Source organism: Columba livia, chromosome 1, assembly GCF_036013475.1.
Source record: "Columba livia isolate bColLiv1 breed racing homer chromosome 1, bColLiv1.pat.W.v2, whole genome shotgun sequence".
NCBI classification, from domain to species: domain Eukaryota; kingdom Metazoa; phylum Chordata; class Aves; order Columbiformes; family Columbidae; genus Columba; species Columba livia.
In genome coordinates, this window is record NC_088602.1 from 208,200,551 (window position 1) to 208,217,677 (window position 17,127).

The 17,127-nt window shown below is 41.9% G+C and overlaps 1 protein-coding gene across 5 annotated transcripts in view; it reads left to right on the forward strand.

Moving 5' to 3' along the window:
- MKLN1 (muskelin 1) overlaps window positions 1-17,127 on the forward strand; it is a 106,194-nt gene that overhangs the window by 39,465 nt on the left and 49,602 nt on the right. For all 5 annotated transcript variants that reach the window (XM_065049314.1, XM_065049316.1, XM_005504098.3 and 2 more), the window contains 3 exons: window positions 3,657-3,734; window positions 4,798-4,863; window positions 13,080-13,192. In XM_065049314.1, the coding sequence (XP_064905386.1) occupies window positions 3,657-3,734; window positions 4,798-4,863; window positions 13,080-13,192 (257 nt within the window). The remainder of the gene's footprint in view (window positions 1-3,656; window positions 3,735-4,797; window positions 4,864-13,079; window positions 13,193-17,127) is intronic.

Sequence of the window (17,127 nt, forward strand, 5' to 3'; positions counted from 1 at the left end):
CACACGGGAGATGCTCCACTCCCTTCAGCATCTTGGTGGCTGCGCTGGACTCTCTCCAGCAGTTCCCTGTCCTGCTGGAACTGAGGGGCCACAACTGGACACAATATTCCAGGGGTGGTCTCCCCAGGGCAGAGCAGAGGGGCAGGAGAACCTCTCTGACCTACTGACCACCCCCTTCTAACCCACCTCAGGTACCATTGGCCTTCCTGGCCACAAGGGCCCAGTGCTGGCTCATGGTCACCCTGCTGTCCCCAGGACCCCCAGGTCCCTTTCCCCTATGCTGCTCTCTAATAGGTCATTCTCCAACTTATACTGGAACCTGGAAGCAGATAGTAGAATTTACACAGAAGCAGCGTATCTTGCAGCGATTTGAGAGCAAACCTAATACCTTGTTTCATTTTTCTGAAGAAGGATGTGTTAGGGGATATTACAGCTTTGAAACTAGAAAAATTCATGTGTTTCCTTGTTGTTTCCATACCTTGAGGAAATTGTCAAGTAACGGCTGGATTTTTATCTGGTGTAGTCTTGGTTTTCCGCTTCCAGCTTTTCTTTAGAAGGATTTTTGTGACTACAGAAACCTCAGTCTGTTTAGGTGTTTTGGGTGGTTTTTCTTCATTTGTTCAAGAAAAATCATAAAAAACCAATCCGAACACCCAGAGATTATGGGCTAAATGCCACTGGGTTTTTTTGGCAATTGGCAGTGAAGTGAATAGATTTTAGTAATCCTATCTGTCCTATCTGCAGATGTGTGTTGTCTAAAAAGAACTTAGTACCAATTTTACTTGTTCCCGATTGACTTCAGCAAGTTAACTATTTTTGTCTGCAATGTTAGTGCTCATCTTTTCTAGGTAACCTGTAGCTGGCTGACAAAATAAAGACTTTCAGGTGAGGTAGAATCTACTAAGACTTAACCAGGGTGAACTTCATGTTGGTGCATCCAAAATGAATCGCAAGTTGCTGCGAAGGGCTTGCAAGTAGTATAAAATCAAATGAGAGGTGAAGCGTTCCTTTAAAAAGTTGCACTTAAAGGGTTTTTGCCTACATGGGTGTTATTTTAAACTAGTGATTCATTGGAAAGAGCTGGCAAATGTGAGCAGGCCTGGGGCTGAAGTTCAATGCCCTGGAGAAGCTTTGGAGACCCTTTGGTCAGCGGTGCTGTCCTGGCATGAAACATAAGGAGCATGCTAGAATAGGTCTGGCGTCAGATACAGAATCCACCTAGAAATTCTCCTGTTTTTCCCTGGTAGTGTCAGACAGGTGGTGATTCAGCTTCCAAAACAAGCTGCTGCTGGTTTGCGGTACAAGTAGAATGAATGTGGAACTGCTCCCAGCACAAAGAAACATTTCTGGGAAGCGAGCTGGAGTATTTCCAAACCAATGTCCCATGGAAGACAAGAAGCGTTATTAAGAGAGGCTGAAGGCACAGTGGGGGAGAAGTGTCATATCTTGACAAGTGCAGCCTGTGGGTGTTGAGCATGGGAGAGAGGTTAAATCACCCTTTCAGATTGTATGTGGTGTAATTCATCCTTTTGAACTATTTATGTCCAATTATCTATTGGCAGCCATAGGGATAAATACAATTTTGCGTTTTGTCTTGAAGACGGAGCGCTCTAATGACAACCAAAAGGCTGGATTTCTATCTAGGTTTGTGGCTTGAAAAATCTGAGTCAGTATGGGATTTCTTACAGCACATGCATTTGTTCTATTGGAAGTTGGCTTTTTTTTGAATCAGAATTCATGAAATCTCAAGCTTAAAGCCTCTCACATCTTGTCCCAGCTTCATAAATGAAGTAGTGGGAGTTAAGAAGCCCAGTCTTAAAACCAAAGTAAACCACTTTTCTACATAGGTTGAGCAAACTTTGGCTTTCCTCGATTACCTAATGCTGGGAGCAAGCTGATGTTTTTGGCTCTAAGGCAGGTAAGAGTAAAATACGCCCTGCCTTTAGAGAATATTAAATTTGAAAATCTTGCAGAGCTGAGTTTATGGAAGTTGAAAACAGTTTTATGTTTGAAGGCCAAATTCAGCACCTTTCCAAAGCTCTTGAGTGCCCTTATTTGCCTATTAGATGGTCTCTAAATAGAGTATTTGTCTTCTCCCAGGATGGACTTGCTGGCTTGTGTTTTAATTAAAACCTGGATTTCAATCGTGACAAACTACAGGATGCCAGGAAGCGCTTTAAAATATTCTCTGAACGTTGCATTGTGCTTGGTGTGAATTTTGGGGTTGTTCTGTGCAGGGACATGAGTTAGGACTTTGTGATCCTTGTGGTGGGTCCCTTCCAACTCAGGACATTCTATGATTCTGTGGTTCTAAAAAAAGTGTGGTTTACTTTTTCTGTAAGTAAATAGGGATGCATGCAGTAAGGATTATTTTGTTGTCTGTATGCCTACCAAAGGATTTTCTATAAATAGAGGCATTCATAATCTGTTAAATTCTTACCTCAAAGCTGCAATTACTGGGATTGGAAGAACTAAGGAGTATTAGGTGCAACTTAGTCATTTTGTTTTTCCTTTCTCTGCCGGGGCATGTAAAACTAATTCCTGAGCAAGTTTGCCAGGTGCCATTCTACCAAAGAGCGTAGCTGTTGGGTGTTATGTGATTAAGAACCCCTGCGTGCATCCTACTTCTCAGCGGTACAAAACCATGTAAATCTGTCATTTCAGTCCTCAGTCTGCCTGTGGTAGTTACCTTGGTACTAGTGATGTCGAACAAACGCTTGTCATGAAGAGCTTGTGTCTGGAGATGGTGGGTGGGTGGGATGTAGCAGTGGTCAAGAGGTTGGTGTTTGGCCATCTAATAGTCTGTTGTGCCTGCAGAAGGTAAGGTAGGTTGTTTTTGAGAGGAAACATTTGAAGAACACCACCAGCAAGCTCCTTGAGTCCTTCTCAGACTGAAGAGCAGTCCTGGATGTTTTGAATCTCCTCTTCAAAAAAAAAATAACCTGTGTGATAGGCTGATAACACGTATGCAGAACTAGGAATTGACCTCTTGATGCTGAGGAGATGGAATGTGGTAGGTGTGGAGAAGAGAGAGGAAGGCTCGAGGAGAGCGTGGACGGGGTGCTGGAGTTAATGCTTCTTCCCGAAATGCCACAGTTGGCATATCTGGCTGGTGACCTAATGCGTCTTCTGTTTCTCTTGCTTAACTCTCTGAAGAGAATGTAAACTATTAATTTGTTTTTCATCCAGTACTTGGTTGTCCCCTATCATAGCATTTAAACAATCTGCTTTTCTTCCCTTTTCTTCTTAGATGAAGCTCCAGAGATGCTGCCTGACCTAGTTTTAACTCAACATGTACTAAAACAGTTGAGTTTTACATGTGCTGGCAACTTTCCTCTTGCTTAAATAAGGGGGAGGGATTCTATTCTTAATTAAATACACCACACTGGAGATTTATAGACAATTGGCATGACCTGGCAGGCAAACTGAGTAATTCTTGATTGATCTAGTAATGAGTATTCTTTTTATTTTAGTACTTGCACATTTAGTTCATTAGCAAGCTTAACAAACTAACTGACATATGTAGAGAATTTACTTAAAATGTAGGCTTTGGAGTAGCATACTGGATTGAATTAGGTTGAAGTTACCTGTGTTAAAAGTTATTGTGCTATAATGGAAGTATAAATATTTTATATAGCAAAATGTTTATTTTGCAGATGGCTTATTCAATCAGTATATCAGTCAACAAGAATACAAACCTCGCTGGGGGCAGATCATCCCCAAAAGCACCAAAGGTAAGGACATTTCTAAGATATAAATCGCGTACTGCCATATTTTATATTGGTTCCTTTGAGGATATTGAGCGAGAAAACCAACTCTAGGAGAGTTGTTCTAGGAGATGGTTTAATCTATGAAAGACTTGCATTTGTTGCAAAGTCAGTAAAATGCAACCTGATTTAAGGCTGAGTAAGGAACACTACATGAACACCAGCTGTAACTTCAAGGATAGCTGATCAGTTCAGAAACAAGAATATAGGTTAAGCATGAGAGCAGTTACCTGTAGGACAGGATTTAATGCATGGAGTCAATTTAGATGTACAGCAAAGAGTGGCATTATCTTAACAGGGAGTATTTTAAATTTGAGATGCATCTTTAGAAGTCTTGGTCTGTTATACAGTAAAGCTAAATTGCAGAATCTCTTTCTTCCGTTGCTTTCTACCTTGAGAGGAGACTGGTAGCAGCAGCCTTGACTACAGAGTACAAAAATCACTGTCATACAGCAAACGTAGGATTCAAGGTGACAATCGCCAAATGTGGAGCACTGTCCCCAAACCTCTCGGGAAGGGTTGTCTATGAATACAAGCAGATTTCCAGCAGAAATTGGGTTACCTTTCTAATGTTGCTTCCCAGAGATGACACCTGTCCTGAATGCTTAAGATACCTAAAGTGGTCGGAAAGCTGCTTTAATTGGACAGTTGAAGTCCGTTACATGTGGGAATCATTGGTGCAGAGCTACCTGTGCCATATCTATACCACTACCTCTTTGCTTCCATCCTACGAGTACATCATTTGTGTGGACCTGGATGCTTCAGGAACTCTCAAGCTCCTTTCCAAGGCAGTTGCAGTGGAGTATTCACTTTAGCTATCTGTACTGTCGGTTGCCAGATAATTAAATATAAAACTCTCTACAGTTTTATAAGAATATTACCTGGGAAATGTGGTGTGCTAATGTTTAAAGAATGGTGAATTAGTGAGTGGCTCTGTTTCTGTATAATATTTAGGCCATACATGAGGTTGTATCTTTCTGTGGTTTAAAAATCTTATAACAGAAGACTCTCTCCTCCCTCGTTTTTATAGGTGATGGGGAAGACAGCCGACCAGGGATGAGAGGTGGCCATCAGATGGTTATAGATGTTCAGACAGGTGAGTAGCTGCTAAATTTCTTCAATAACTTCATCCTTGACTCAGATATTGTTCAGATCAGTGTGCAAATCTGTTTTTCTTCAGAGACTTATTTCAGCATTTGAGGAAAAAATCATACTTTCAAAGAGCTGGACGAAATACTCTGCATTCTCTCCAGATCTACGTTCCAACTGCCTTTCCCACCCCCCTTCTTCCCTATTAGTTCTCTGTTATGTCTTAGTCATTGTCTTAACTAAGAAACCAAGAACAATTGTTGTTAATTTTTTTTATCCCTCCTACCCTCTTCGAACAGGAGCTTAAACAAGAGAAGAGAAATTAGGGTTGATAATTTCCCGTATCTGCTACACACTATGCTCTTTGGAATGGTGCTCAAGCAATAGATCTGTGTTGAAACATTCCTTGTATTTTGGTTGGAGCGGTTTCTTATTTCCACAGTGTGCGAGAAACTCCGGTTAAATATAATTTGTTAGACATTTTTACAGAAACGTTTCCTGTAGCAGTTTCAAGAATGGTTCAGCCTCTATTTCAACAAGCCTGCAGAGAAAAGAAGGTGGGGGGGTGTAAGTAACAGTTCTGGTGATTGTTGTTCTCCGCAATTTTCTGTATCTTTGTTTTGCTCTTATCTAATCGGATTTCGGTGGTACGTCATTCCCTGCTAAAATATCTCTGCTGAGTAAATGATTTGTATGAGTAAAAAGATTGTTCTTAGGAAAGGAGAAACAAGTTTGGGGGCTGAGTAGCAGAGAGGAATATAGGGTGGCATGGAAAGAGTTGGCAAAAAATTACCATGGCCGTATCTGTTGTGCTCATACGGACGGGGACCGAAGCATGTGACGGGCTGGTACCTTCAAGGGTAATTTGCTAAGTCATAGTGAACAAGCAAAAATGCAGCAGTAGTTGCAGTCTTTGGCTTTTACTCAGGGTGTAGTTACTGCTCTAGAGGAAGCACTTGAATGATTTTGTATATGAAAGCAAACTTTTTTTGGGGGGGAGTCTGAGGAGTTTGAGAAGTATTAGAATAAAATGCTGCTGGGGGATCGCTGGTGTTTGCCTACAACAGCAGCTGGGAACGCTCTCTAGTGGCCTCGGTGAATAAGTAGACAGTGGCTGCTTGATAAGCGTGGGGAAGAAACATGAGGCTTGTCAACTTGGAAAGGATAGTCCGTTAGACCTCCCGAAAATAAGAATTCATGCTCGTGTGAGTCTGTTACCATTCCTATTGGTTTTCTTCAGTCCTAGTAAGCTTATTACTGCTGCCTTTGACTTAAGTTTTAACTTGGCTTTCACAAGGCAGTCAAAAGCATATATATTTATCTATCTATATATATATATATTGTGTTTTTCTTGCACAAAAGTGGCTGGAGAGCATCTACAGAGGCAGAGTTCCAGTGGGGGTGAACTGTGAGTCCTTTCTTGCTGCAGCTCTATCCTGTGCTAGTGGGATATTCTCAGAAAGTTCTTCTGTGGGATATTTGGAAGTTGCTTTTAGTTTTGCTTCCAGACCCACTGAGGCTTGTAAAAGCCTAAATGTTTTTGAGATTATCAGTTTTGCTGTTTAATTCGGCTCATAAATGGGCCAGGGGAAGTTCTTGCTGTTATTCTTAAAATCAGCTGTTGCTCGTGGCTGGAGTTTTCCTTTTGAATACAGGTAGTGTTTAATGAGCCCGTGGGAATTCAGCCACTTATGTCGGGATGTGTTTTACAGCCTGGAGCTATAAAGCTCCCTGGCTAACAGTGAGCATATCTAGTATTATTGGAAAAAGGAGCGGTGGCGTACTCTTTCCTTCTAAGACATCCTCCCTTCCTTACCCACACACTTGTTGAGCTGTTTTTCTTTTCAGAAGTCTTTGGCAATTGAAGAAAAATACGCTCAATTTGTACTCCTTGTTTGATGGATGAGGTCCTTTTCAAAAATTAATATTTTCTCCGGCTTAAATCTTTTTAGAAATGAAGCGAAACATCAAAATCATAAGGGAGTTCTGAAGTTTCATAGTCCATAGATGTTGGAAGCAAATCTTAATCTCTGATATCCAGACCTGCTGTAGCTGTAACTGGACTATAAATGGTTCTGCTTTATTAACCTCAAGGAAGTATTAACCAGTTATTGCTGACTACAGAAATACCAATTTATTTCTGTTAAGTTTAATGAAGTTTTTAGTAATACTGAGGCTGCTGGATGCACATGTGTTGCTGTTAGAGGATATGGGCTGGTATCAGTTTATCTAGTTACTGATAGTGTGTTGAGTCACTGAGACTGTTCATGCTCTAAGTTTCAGGTAGAATATAGTTCAACTTGGTCTAAACTCTCTTTTTCCACATTTTATCTTCCAGTTAGAATAGGCTGAAAGCCACTGAAGGAGCAATTTGGGGTTCTCAGCTGGCAACCACTAACTTGTGCTACAGCTCATTTCCATCCCATGTTCATGCTCTTAATCCCTGCTGCAGCTTGCTTAGAATAAGGATTGTGTTCTTTGTGCTTGGAGAAACTCTGAAAGCAGTTTGAAATGAAAGCGTAGGCATTTTGGGATACAGAGCTGAGAATGCAGCCTGATATCTCCCTCTCGATATAAAAACAGTTGGGGAGTTACTGATTCTCAGCGTCTTTCATGCTTTTAATTACATTAACACTCAGACTGGAATGACTCTGGGTGGCAGAATTAGGAATTTGGTTTTGGTATGCATGTGCAGAAACATTCCCAGTTACAGCTGGAAAGGGCTGTTATGTGCTTTAAAGCTTTAGACTGTAAATCAAAACAGAAAGCTGATGTTATTTTGCTTTTTCCTACAAGTTATGTGTCTTACGGAGTTTTCCATATGGGAGGCTGAGTTTTCTGTATTTTCCTGCAAGGAAGGGGAAGTACTTGGGCAGTCACAACCTAAATCCATAGATTAAAACAAAAGTGTTTCTAAAACATCATATGTGAAAACAATCGCCAAGCTAATACACAAGAACACACAGTGTTAAGTGCGCTCAGTGTCAGTCATGAACAGCTATACTGCTCTTTATGTAGGCCCTAGTGAAATATTAAAGTAGTAAATAGTGTGTAGAACTTTGTTCCCAGGTGCATTAAAGCCCTAACGCAGTTTTGGATGAGGTTGTAGGTATTTAGCACTGGTACCCTGATTAACAGAACTTTGATTCTGCCCTCACAGGCCTTTTTATGATTCAGATACTGCACACATTTCAAAATACCAATGCTTATTCTGGAAGAATGTCGGAATGGGAACGTGGAGTGCCAAGTTCAAGTTCTGAGGAATAACGCCTGTTCTTTAGAGGAATATGTGCACTGTGTTTTGGAGATAGGGTTTATAATTCCATAGTTAAGGTGGAATTGATCTCTTTAGCTCTTAGAGGGGAGACACAATTTTATGTGAATGCAGTGTAGTCTGTGAAACAGTATCATTTGTTTTGGTAACAGAATTGTAGACTATATAGAAATCATTCTATTAAAAAGTAATCTTTTGTGATTTTTTTTTTTATCCTGTTTGTTCAAATGTTCATATTTTATTTCATTGAGATAAAGTCTTCAGAAGTTTTCTGATGAGACTGTTTTAGAAATAATAGCTAAGCAGCCAGGATAATTTTTTTTGGTCTGCATTTCTTTTCTCTTTGGCAAGTGATACTTTTTTTGGAAATAAAATATTAGTGAAATGGTCTTTACTGTTGTTACCTCAATTTACTCACTGAAGTGAAACTACTCTGAAATTTTGGCTGTACATTATTTTGCTTTTCATAGGAAGGAATTTTGTGTCCTTCATTCTATTAGAGTGAGAACAGATCTGTAGGTTGGGAACAGATTCAGAGCAGAGGGCACAATGGGCCCATAGCATATGTGGGCAACACAGTGGAAACAATGAGGCTGGTTGCAAAGCAGCGTGGAAAGATGGAAAAGCTGAAGTGAGAGCAGCAGACATGAAGAAGGATGCTGTTTTGCCTGGGGAAAACATCTCTATCTGTAAGATGTTTAAAGACAGGACTTGTGTACAAGATGAAGAGATCTCTAAAAGAAAACACAGATGGCTTCTAAGATCTGAAACACAAACAGCTGCTGAATCCTGGAGGTTACTCAAATTCACGGTGCTTTTGCATTTGAGAGGAAGACTGTGCCTGCCCAGACCAGCCCTAGCCTGAAAAATCTCACATTCAGCCACCTTCTACACTCACCTGTGGTCCAGAAACCGAGTGCTGTGGTCCTTCAAGAAAATGTAGGGTCTGGTTTTATGGTTGTACTCTTAAGTGCTCCTTACAAAGTGGACAACGCTGCTGGCAGATAACTGAATCTACAGTTACTACACAGGGAAGTGACGTCCTTTTGTAGAAGGCTTTTGAGATATATATGTATATATTTTTACTTCTGTGATGAGTCTTTCTCAGTTGTAGACACACTGATTCTCAAACATGCCCTCGGCATGGTGGCAAATTGAGAGAGCAGTGGTTGAAGAACTAGACTAGGGCTGTGAGTCAAAGAGACCCTGATGGGTGACGTGGTTGAACCCCACAAGGTTCTCCAAGGCACGTGTGGAGTCTTAAACCTGGGATGTAACAGCTGTGTGCAGCAGTATGGGCTGGGGACTGAGTACATGGAAGGAAAATTTGCAGGGTGGTAGGCAGCTGGATGGTTGTCACCAAGGTGTCCTTGTGGCCAACCTCCTGCTAGATGTATTAGCAGAAGTGTGGCCAGCAAGATAAGGGGAGGGATGATGCTCCTCTGGTACTTGTGGCCACATCTGCAGTGCTGTGCCCAGTTTGGGCTCTCTGATACAAGAAGGATGGTGACAAGCAGAAAGTGAGCTTAGTGAAGGACCACCAAGGTGGTCGAGGGCTGGAGCACATGGTACGTGAGGAGATGCTTAGGGAGCTGGTTTTGTTCAGCTTGCAAAAGAAAAGGCTTGTGGGAGGATCTCGGAGCTGTCTTCAACTAGTGGGTGGGAGAATCATAGAATGTCCTGAGTTGGAAGGGACCCACAAGGATCATCGAGTCCAACTCCCGCTCCTGCACAGGACAACCCCACAGGTCACACCGTGTGTCTGAGGACATTGTCCAGTCTCTTCTTGAACACTGTCAGGCTTGGGGACGTGACACCTCCCTGGGGAGCCTGTTCAGTGTCCAGCACCCTCTGGGTGAAGAACCTTTTCATCATGTCACAACCTGAACCTCTCCTGCTTCTTCCATGTTTCATGGACAACTGTTTTAACAGAGACATGGAAATACCATATGACCAACATGTTATGTTAAATATATCACCAGGATTGAAATGTATTAATTGTGCCTATTCATTAGAAGGTAAAAGCAGGGATGCTCATGCATCTTCAATCAGCCTGACTTTAGCGTTTGCAACGTAATGTCCTGATCAGATGAACAGGACATGCTGTACCAGAATCCCCCCAAGGATTTCACCATGCAGAGGTGTTACCAGAAGTTAGAAGAGCTGACTTCAAGAATGTATCTGTGCCTAGACTAAAACTATCCCAGGATTTTTGGTATTTAGCAGGGATTGGAAAAGGCTGCTTTGCATGTTCTTCTGAAAAATAGAACTTAATGGAGAGGTTGACAGGAAGTATGTTAATTTGTGGGCTGCTCTCGTACCTTTTGGTCTTCAAGAGAGTAAGTGCAGAAAATAATTCAAACATTATAGAAACATTCTTGACTGAGCAAGCAGTTCAGATACATTCACAGAACCTATTTAATTCTAAGTGTTGAATTTGTATTTAAAAGTAAATGTAAAGGAGATAAGGTTAAGATGCTAGAGGAGAAATTCGATTTCCTAAATGTAGCTTTTAAAAGCTTTGGGTAAATATAACCGCTTTCGTGTTTTTCTTGTTGCCTTGCAGGTAGGTTTGATAATTCTGTCCCTAAAGCAGAATAGAGACTTGCTTTAATAAAGCAGCAGCAATATTGCTGTGTTACATATTGCTCGGATACAAAGGAAGAATCCTTCCTTCTGCCAGAGCAAGATGCTCTGCTTGCATCTTGAGTTCCCTGGTGGTACTAAAGTAGGAATAGTTATATTGATGTGAGACTGTTGGGCTCCCCGTGAGCTTCCTGCTCCTGCCGCCTGGAAGTTTGTGGTCTCTTCCCTCTGTCTGGCCTCTCCTTTGAACGTTTGTTGATATGTTGTGCAGGTTTTGTGGCAACGCCTGGGAGCGCTGGGCTTGTGTCCTGGCTCTGTCCTGCTTGGACCTCTTTAAAAATAACCCTCCCCACAAAATCTGAATTGGCAAGTAGAGCAGAAGGTGTGATGCTGGTTGGGGAACAGAGTGAAGTTGGACTTTTTTCTTCAACAAAACCCAAGAAAACCAACCAAACAAAAAAACCCAAACCAAATGAAAACAAAAAGAAAAAACCCACAAAACAAAACCAAGAACCAAACGCAACCAACCAAACAGAGCACAAAACAAAACCAACAACAAAAAACCCCAACAACAACAAAATAAACAAAAACCAAACCCAAAATTAACCCCAAACAAGTGACCTTCACTAAGCTCACTTTCTGGTTGTCACCATCCTTATTGTGTCAGAGCACCCAAACTGGGCACAGCACTCCAGATGTGGCCCCAAGTACCAATCAGAGGAGCGTCATCCCTTTCCTTATACCATGGGAGAGCAATTACAAACTTTGGAAGGACTATAAGATATTGTTTTCTTGACATTACCAGCAACAGGTACATTGATGCATTAAGAAATATTCCTTTTGAAAATATAGAAGCTTCCTATAAAAATATGTGTATAGTTCTGTAATAAATTGTAAGACTTCAGAGTCTAGATAGTGATGGAGCATTGATTTAATCTGATTTTCAGTTTGACATCAGGGGGAAAATTAAGTCTGGCACAGTGTTCTTGTGTTATCGCTGATGCTCACGGGTCGCGCTCGCTGTCCGACCGTCCTCCTCTTTCCGCGTTTACATGCAATTAAACCTGCCAGCTCGCTTTAGGTAACTTTCAGAAGTCTGAGTTTTCATCAGATTCGTTCAGGTTTGCTATTAAATTTCATCGGAGACAACAAAGCCTTTCCAGGCGGGCATGACATTTTGGCGAGGTCCCAATAGGATACTTAGCTGGTGCCAAATCTTTCTATTTTTCTCGGCTATCAATGAAGCTGTTGTGGTAATGTGGGTTTTGTGAGCTGTGAGAATTTATGCGCACAAAGGGACCTGCTCTTTGCAGGGAACACTGAGAGCCCTGAGTCCAGGAGGAAGGGTAATTAAAGTTAATGAACCAGGGTAACCTTTCCATGGTGATGACCACTATCCTGATGGTAGGTAAGGGTCAGGGACTATTCCCATTTTATAATTGTGCTTCTAATTGGTGTTGGATTAAAAATTGGCCATTACACCCATGATAGAACTGGTTTGTGGATTTTAAAGGAGTTTTTCAAAGCTCTGCAAGACTTAGGTGGCTTGTTCTTCTTGGTCTTGGCTTTGCGTTGGGTTTTAATGCAATCTAAAAATTAAGAGTTTTTAGCATTTGAGACCAGGTAGTGATTTCATTATAATGGGAGCAGCTTAGTTATCTCTCCAGGTGAGAACAGAGGCTTCTTCCTTAAATGCTTCCCATGTTCAGAGGCTTCATGTAGTTTTTATCTGCAAGTCTGAGAAGCCCTTGAACTTGCTGTGCGTGAAGGGGTTGTGGGTTTAAGTTAACAAGATCTAAAGATGGGCTGGAAACACTGACTTGAAACTAACTCTTGTACTTATGTGCTTTTGTGGCATCAGGTAAGTTACTTTTTGCCAGGTGTTTCCCTTGCAGAGGATTTCATCAGTGGAGTTTCTTTTCAAACAAAGTACTAAGCAGAAAAGCTTTGTTGCTACTGTCTTGTAAGTCTTATCTACAGATCTTGTACCCAATGGGGTATAAGCTGGGACGTCATTGATAGACTAAAACACACAGTATCCAGAATGCTAAGTATTGTTCATTTGTCTTTATTGAATTCTAAGCAGAAGGCTGTGGATTTGCCTCTTATGTATATGCAGAAATAGAAAATGACTCCTGGAGATTTGGCTGCCTATCAATCCAAAGAATTTCCATTACTAAACAACACCACATTTCTTTGTCCTGGTGACTGATTCCATTTGAGGAGGAGCAGTGCTTTAAGAATTGGTTTCAGTTTCCCTTCTGATAATGTTTGTTACAGGTGTTTTTTAAATATTAGCCTGTTTAAAGGCATTTCCTTCTTAACATAAAACTAACATGTTCTTCCTTTCTTTGTTTGATTAGAAACCGTTTATTTGTTTGGTGGCTGGGATGGAACTCAGGATCTGGCTGACTTCTGGGCGTACAGTGTGAAGGAAAACCAGTGGACCTGTATATCCAGGGATACCGAGAAAGAGGTAAGTCCTGCAAACATCAGTATTGTTATTAATACATGAGTTGTTGCACAGAAAGATGTAGTTCTTCTGAAGTACTTACATTGATGTATAGCACACAGTAAGAGCCACAAAATTCAGACCTTCGAGTTCTGAAGACTTTTGAAATGCTTACATTGGGAAGATGCGAGATGGATGTGAATTAGAACAGTTAAGATTACTGGAGGGGAAAGGTTTATTTCTCAAGAGCAGACTGATCGGCCAAAAATCAGTTCAGTGGGTGGAATGTGAGTTAAATGATTTGATAGGAGTGAACAACCAGACTGACTAATAAACGTTTCAGACCTGATGCTGGTGTTGAGCTTCAGAAACAAATTGTTTATTTTCTTTCTTAGCTTCTGTCAAAAATGTGAGTAGGAGTGGACAAGTAGCAGACAGAAATCTAGAGGACAGGGGTAACTGCCAGAGGCCACGCAATCCCGAGAGCTTTCATGGTATTTGAGCCATTTTCCTTGGCCTGTTTTGCTCAGTATTTGACGTATGAGACCTCTGAAATGAATGTAGCTTGGGTTATAGGAGGTAACCAGAAAATAAAGTCCAAGACCTTTGGTTTATGTCATTCGTTTTACTGTATACTGTGAAATGTTTAAGTTCCATGTGGTAATTGTGTTTTGAATTTGTTACTCATTTGTCAGAGGAAATTCTTGCAGCCTCTTCTTGAAGGTACAAGATGTTTGAGATTTCATCACTTTCTTATGAATTCAGGAGTTGATTTCCCCAACTGTTTGAAAAAAAGTTTAACAACTTATTTCCCATTTATATTCTTCCAATTTCTTGTCTTGTCTGTGACCTTCCCTACCAGATGAAGAAACACTTAAATATTGCCAGTTTTCCTGGCAAAGGTGTTTAGAGGTTGTAATCAAGTAGAACAAGTAGCCTGAGCTAAAAAAAAAGAAATAAAACACAGTAAGGCGCTTCCCATAGCTTCAAATCTCTGTGCACATCATGCGCTCACTGGTTCTAACATCCTTTACAAAATGGACAGTAACAAAACCTGAACGTGATATTCTTGTTCCTGTATAAATGTAAAATTGTCCTTACATTTTACATCCCTGAAAGTTGCTTTTTTCTTAAGTGGCTTTTTTTTTTTCAGTCCTAGTCCTTTCATCACTGCCTGAGGCTACTTGGATGTTTAACTGATGGGATGTTGAAGCTGGATTTAGTCTTGCAGGGTCCAGTCCTGTAGGCTGGGCTTGTGTTGCTCTGTTAGCCTTGAACCATGGGTTTTACCATTTTTCTTGCTGTTTACCCACCACATAACCTCCTCATGATAAGGAGGGGTGTGTGACGTAACACCAAAGGGTAATTGGGACTCAACTCTCTTATTGACTATATGGTGAAGATAAACAGCTAGACCTTCCTTTCCTTTGTCTCGCTTTATAAGGAGGTTGGAAAAGCGAAGAACAGGCATAGAAGAGAAGGAACAATTTTAATTGTCTTTCACCTCTTACTCTGTAGCCGCTTGGCGTGTACTTTTGACTAGCTCAGGCTGCAGTGAAACAGAACCTTCCTGTCCTAAAGGGGTTACTGTGTTTTCTTCCTGCACAAACGAGTGTGGGTAGCTCTGTTTTTTATGGGATTAATTTCCTTTCCTTGCTGGGATCCTGCCTGATCCAGTTGAGCCTGTGCAGAGCCTGGGAGGCCTGGCTGGGACGCGAAGCATCGGCAGTGCCAGGAGCAGCAAATGTTTTCTCCTCGAGTTCCTCATGCCTGACATTAGCAGGGTAACGCTGGGATGGGAGCAAAGGAGGCACAGTAGGAGAGTTGTGTGTTGGTACAATAAAGGGGCTGTAAAGGGATTTTGGAGGGGGAAAAAAACAAAATTACAGGGTGCAATGGAAGGTCAAGAAATTCAAATGGAAGATAGGAAGGGTCTTGGGCTGAGAGGAAGCAAGATAGGAGGATTAAAAAGAACAACTACTGGAGACTGAGGTGAATGTGTGGAGAACTTTGAAGAAGAGATGTACTTAATAGAGACACAGAATCACAGAATGTCAGGGGTTGGAAGGGACCTCAAAAGCTCACCCAGTGCAATCCCCCCATGGAGCAGGAACACCCAGATGAGGTTACACAGGAAGGTGTCCAGGCGGGTTGGAATGTCTGCAGAGAAGGAGACTCCACAACCTCCCTGGGCAGCCTGGGCCAGGCTCTGCCACCCTCACTGGGAAGAAGTTTCTTCTCATGTTTAAGTGGAACTTCTTTTGTTCCAGTTTGAACCCATTGCCCCATGTCTTATCATTGGTTGTCACTGAGAAGAGCCTGGCTCCATCCTCCTGACACTCACCCTTTAGATATCTGTAAACATGAATGAGGTCACCCCTCAGTCTCCTGTTCTCCAGCTCCAGAGCCCCAGCTCCCTCAGCCTTTCCTCACACGGGAGATGCTCCACTCCCTTCAGCATCTTGGTGGCTGCGCTGGACTCTCTGCAGCAGTTCCCTGTCCTGCTGGAACTGAGGGGCCACAACTGGACACAATATTCCAGGTGTGGTCTCCCCAGGGCAGAGCAGAGGGGCAGGAGAACCTCTCTGACCTACTGACCAACCCCTTCTAATCCAGCTCATGTACCATTGGCTTCCTGGCCACAAGGGCCCAGTGCTGGCTCATGGTCACCCTGCTGTCCCCAGGACCCCCAGGTCCCTTTCCCCTACACTGCTCTCTAATAGATTGTTCCTCAGGCTATACTGGAACCTGGGGTTGTTCATGACCAGATTCAAGACTCTACACTTGCCCTTGTTTTAGTTCATTAAATTTTTCCCCACCCAACAAGTGTGAAGAAATGCGTGTTCTTCAGAAATGACATTCTAGAAGGACTGTCTGTGTGGATGTGGTCTGCAGTGAAGTTCAGAAGAACAACTGCCAAGACATGGTCCAGGGTTTTGGTGACTTAGTGAGGTGCTGTACTAGCAAACCCAACAGTGGTGTATTTTTTCTCTAAAGAGATCTGGGTAAAACCTGATTGAGAAATGAAAAGGTCAATCTCAAATGTTGAGAAGTAAATTCAAAAACAAAGACTCCAGATGTTTCTCTAATTGGGACATCAATTGTTCACAAACAATTTGCTAAAAGGAAATGTCTGTTGACATGGAATTTTAAAAAACATTCAGTAGATTCCAGTAGAACTTCGTATTGTTTTTGTGTTGTATTGTGCTTGTTCTGCTTCTGGCTGTTTTGTTATAATTAATCAGTGACAGTGGTTAAATTAGCTGCTGAATAATTAAGCTTGGACAAGAGAATAATATGGTAAAAGTAACATTTTGTCCAACGTTGTTGTAGGGGTAACACACAGTAATGCTTTTGGGATAAAGGCGCTGGTAGGTTCTGTTGCAATGCCAGATTATCATAATCTTCCTGTTATGTTACATTATGAAAAGTTTGCCTGACCTTTTTAGTAAACTCTGGTGCTGTTTATCTGCCAGTGAGCTGGAAAGATGTTTGTCACCTGAACTTTCATTGGGGATTTTTAACAGTTTGACTACTAAAGCTAATTTTCTATCGCCCTTTTTACGTCAGCAAAAAAATGCTCACGACCCTGACGGAGTAGTGAACCACTTAATTTTAAAAAGGGGGTGTAGGAGACCTGCTCGCAGTGTTGGGCTGAACCTCCAGCATATGGACAAGGGCCCCTTGCTATGGGAAGCCCTTGAGGTGCTGGAGCGAGTTGAGAGACACAGAAGGGGCTGGAGCACAAGTGTGATGGGAGCGGCTGAGGGACCTGGGGGGTTCAGCTGGAGAACAGGAGCCGAGGGGAGACCTTCTGATCTCTGGCCAGTATCTAGTGGAGTGCCTCAGGGATCAGTACTGGGGCCAATATTTTTAAATATATTCATTAACAATTTAGACGAGGGAATAGAGTGTACTATCATCAAGTTTGCTGATGACACTAAGCTGGGAGGAGTGGC